This window comes from Eimeria acervulina, genomic scaffold (assembly GCF_000499425.1).
Source record: "Eimeria acervulina Houghton genomic scaffold, Eah_scaff2081, whole genome shotgun sequence".
In the NCBI taxonomy this organism is placed as follows: Eukaryota; Apicomplexa; class Conoidasida; order Eucoccidiorida; family Eimeriidae; genus Eimeria; species Eimeria acervulina.
Window position 1 is genome coordinate 1 of NW_013548674.1, and position 3,366 is coordinate 3,366.

Genomic DNA, 3,366 nt, shown 5'->3' on the forward strand with positions numbered 1-3,366 from the left:
TGTTGCTGCTGCTGCTGCAGGCTCCGCAGCAACATCCTCTTCTGCTCCAGCTGCAGCAGCAGCAGCAGCAGCAGCAGCACCCGCAGCAAAACGAAAACGACGAAGCCCATTTACACTGTTGGGAGCAACAGGCTCAAAATACACTCGACCCTGCTGCTGCTGCTGCTGCTGTTGCTGCTGCTGCTGTTTTCGTTTGGCGCGCGTTGCCGCTATCTCCTGACGCAACTCCTAAAATTAAACACCAGCAGCAGCAGCAGCAGCAGCAGCAGCAGCAGCAGCATGAGTAGCAGCAGCAGCAACAGAGCCGCAACAGCATCAGCTTCTGGAGGAACAGAGGCAACAGCAACAGCAGCAGCAGCAGCAACTGCACCACCATCAACAGCAGCAACAAGCAATACCACCAGCAGCAGTAATAGCAGCAAGAGCAACAACAACAACAGCAGCAGCAGCAGCAAGAGCAACAACAACAACAACAGCAGCAGCAGCAGCAGCAAGACACGCCTCGCAACCACCATCTAACACCGAGAAGCAGAAAGACAGGAAACGCAATAAATAAATAAACAAATAAACAAACAAACAAGCAAATAAATAAATATATAAATAAATAAATAAGGCTTTGCTCTCTTACATCAACAAATGCATCTGCTGCTGCTTTTGCGTCTGTTAGTTGCTGCAGTTCCTGCTGCGCTTGCTGCAGCTGCTGCTTCAGCCGCAGCAGCAGCAAATTTCGTTGGAAATAAAAAGCATCAAGTGAAGACAATAATTCTGCTTCTACTTCACTTCTACTTGCTGCTGCGGCTGCTGCTGTTGCTGCTGCTGCTGCTGCTGTTGCTGCTGCTGATGATTCGGGTGCTGCTGCTGTGTCTCGCGCATCTGCTGCTGCTTCGGTTGCTGCTGCTGTTGCTGCTGCTGTTGCTGCTCCTGCAGAGGAAGCAGCAGCAGAGTGTACAGCTCCTCTTGTCTCTTTCGCTGCTTCGGCCTCTGCAAGTGCAGCTGCAGCAGCAGCAGCTGCTGCAGCTGCAGCAGCAGCAGCAGCAGCACTTGGAGCAACCGGGCGGGTCTCCTGCTGAGCTGAAAATTCATTTGCTGCTACTGTTGCTGCTGCTGCTGCTGCTGTTGCTGCTGCTGCCTCCCTAACAAACTCCGGCAGAGGAAAGAGATCGAGCTCTGCCTCCTTTGAGACTGTTGCTGCTGCTGTTCCTGCTGCTGCTGCTGCTGCTGTTCCTGCTGCTGCTGCTGCTGCTGCTGGAATCAGGGCCCCACGTGCAGCATCTGAGGCAGACGGTAGCAGCACCTGCTGATCCCTCACCTCTGAATAGAGTAAAAGCTGCAGCAGCTGCTGCCTCTCCTGTGGCGATGTGCTGTCATACAAATAAGGAGATATCAGCGCCTTGCTGCTGCTGCTGCTGCTGCTGCTTCCCGCTGCTGCTGCTGTTGTTGTTGCTGGTCCTTCTGGGGCTGTTATTGCTGCTGCAGCTGCTGGCGATGCTGCATCTGCTATGGCTGGTGCTGCTGCTGTTGCTGTTGCTGCTGCTGGTTCTCCTGCTGCTGCTGCTGCTGGAGATCCCCCTGAAAACGAGAAGATAGACACATTCTCAGTGCCATTTGTATCTGCTGCTGCTGCTGCTGAGGAAAGGGGCGCTGCTTCTGCTGCAGCAGATTGTTCTGCATCAATTGCTATGGCTGCCTCTGCTGCTGCTGCTTCGTCTCCTGCCTCTTCTGCTGCTGCCTCTGCTGCGGCTGCTATTGCTGCTGCTGTCGTGACAGCAGCACCGGCTTGCCCTGTTGAGCTCTGGGCGTTGTTGTCGTTGGCGTTGCTGCTGCTGCAGTTTTCCTCTGCAGCAGCAGCAGTAGCTGCAGCTGCTGCTGCTGCACTGTATAGAGAGGCCATAGCGGCTGCTGGGGTGTATAGGCACCCCAGAGGAAGAGCGTTACGGCGCTGAAGAGGTAGAGTGGCGATAGGAGATCAGCAGGTGGTGGGTCGGGCTGTACGTATACCGCAACTTCAAAGGGAGGCAAGGCGCTGGTGATGGAGGAGAGGGAAATGAAAGATTAAAAACAAACATTTGGAAATCGAGAAGAAGAAGAATACGAAAGGAGTTTAAAATAGCAGAAAAGGAGTTAAATGAAATAAAAAGATGTCTGTACACTGCAGCTAAAAGAAAGAGAGAGAAGGAGAGAAAGAAAGGGGCGGCAGCTGCGAAGCAGAAAGAAGCTAATGTTATAACAGATAAATAAAAAAGCTAAGAAAATGCAGTTTATTTAAAAAGAGAAGAGTAAAAAAGAAAAAGAAATAAAGAATGGAGGGCTGTTCAAGTTTTGCAGAAACTCTTGAGCGGCGTAGACAGAGGAAGCTGCGGGTTGGGGTATTTAGAACGTAAATAGTAAAGAATATTCCCGAAAATTAAAGTATTAATACTAATTAATATTCATTAATATTCAATTTCTTCAGCTTTCCCTCTTTTTATTCGAAGATTTCTTCAAAAATTTAAATCCATCAGAGCCCCGCGCCCTCTGTCTGTACACCGAAAATATTTACATGCAGGTTGGCTGCAGCCATGCAGGGGTAAATAAAAAGAGAAAAAAACCTAAAAAATAATTGTTTTAATCTTTTCTACACGCTTTTCTTGAAAACAAAACTCTATTTTATCTTTTTTTCCTTATTTTTGAAGTTGGTTTTCTTATAAGAGCGACGCGGTGTCTACTGCTGGTTTCTATTGTTCAGAACGAACGAACGGCTGTAATATATTTCTTCATTCTTTCTTTCTTTCTGCTTTTTTATTTGCACTTAATATATATTTTTATATTATATTCAATATATATTATATATTACTTTTCTCTTCCGCTTATATGCAGTATATTCTCCTTTATAGTAGCTTCAATACAACAACCAGCCGCCTTCTCCTACCTGCATGCATACTACTAAGCAAACATAGTAGTTGGAGGTTGTATTATATTTTTCTTCTTTGTTTCCTTTGTGCAGTTGTTTGTTTGGTGTTATATTAAAGATCTCTTTGGGGTGTATATAAATATATGTATGTCTGTATAGACATATATATGTGTATATATTTACATAGGTGCCGTCTTCTTCCTCTGCGTGTTTCTGGTGCAGACAAGAAGAGAAAGAAATTGTTTTGTTTGTTTTGTTTGTTTTGTTTTTTGTTCATTTCGCTTTTCTTTTGTTTGTTTTGCTGCTCCTTTCGTAGAGGTGTTGTTTTTCTGTCGGTTTTACAGCCCTCCACCCTCTCTTCTTTTCCCTTTAAAATGAGCAGCAGCAGAAACAGCAGCAGCAACAATAACAACAGCAGCAGCAACAGCAGCAGCAGCAGCAGCAGCAGCAGCAGCAACAACAGCAGCAGCAGCAGC

General features: G+C 46.9%; 1 protein-coding gene across 1 annotated transcript; it reads right to left on the reverse strand.

The window, feature by feature from the left end:
* Positions 1 to 114: 114 nt before the first annotated feature.
* EAH_00064960 (hypothetical protein) lies at positions 115 to 1,891 on the reverse strand (the record flags this gene model as incomplete). The annotated part of the gene is made up of 2 exons (XM_013392909.1): positions 115 to 216; positions 629 to 1,891. Coding segments are annotated over 2 exons (1,365 nt in total), but the record flags the coding sequence as incomplete, so codon positions are not given.
* Positions 1,892 to 3,366: the final 1,475 nt, after the last annotated feature.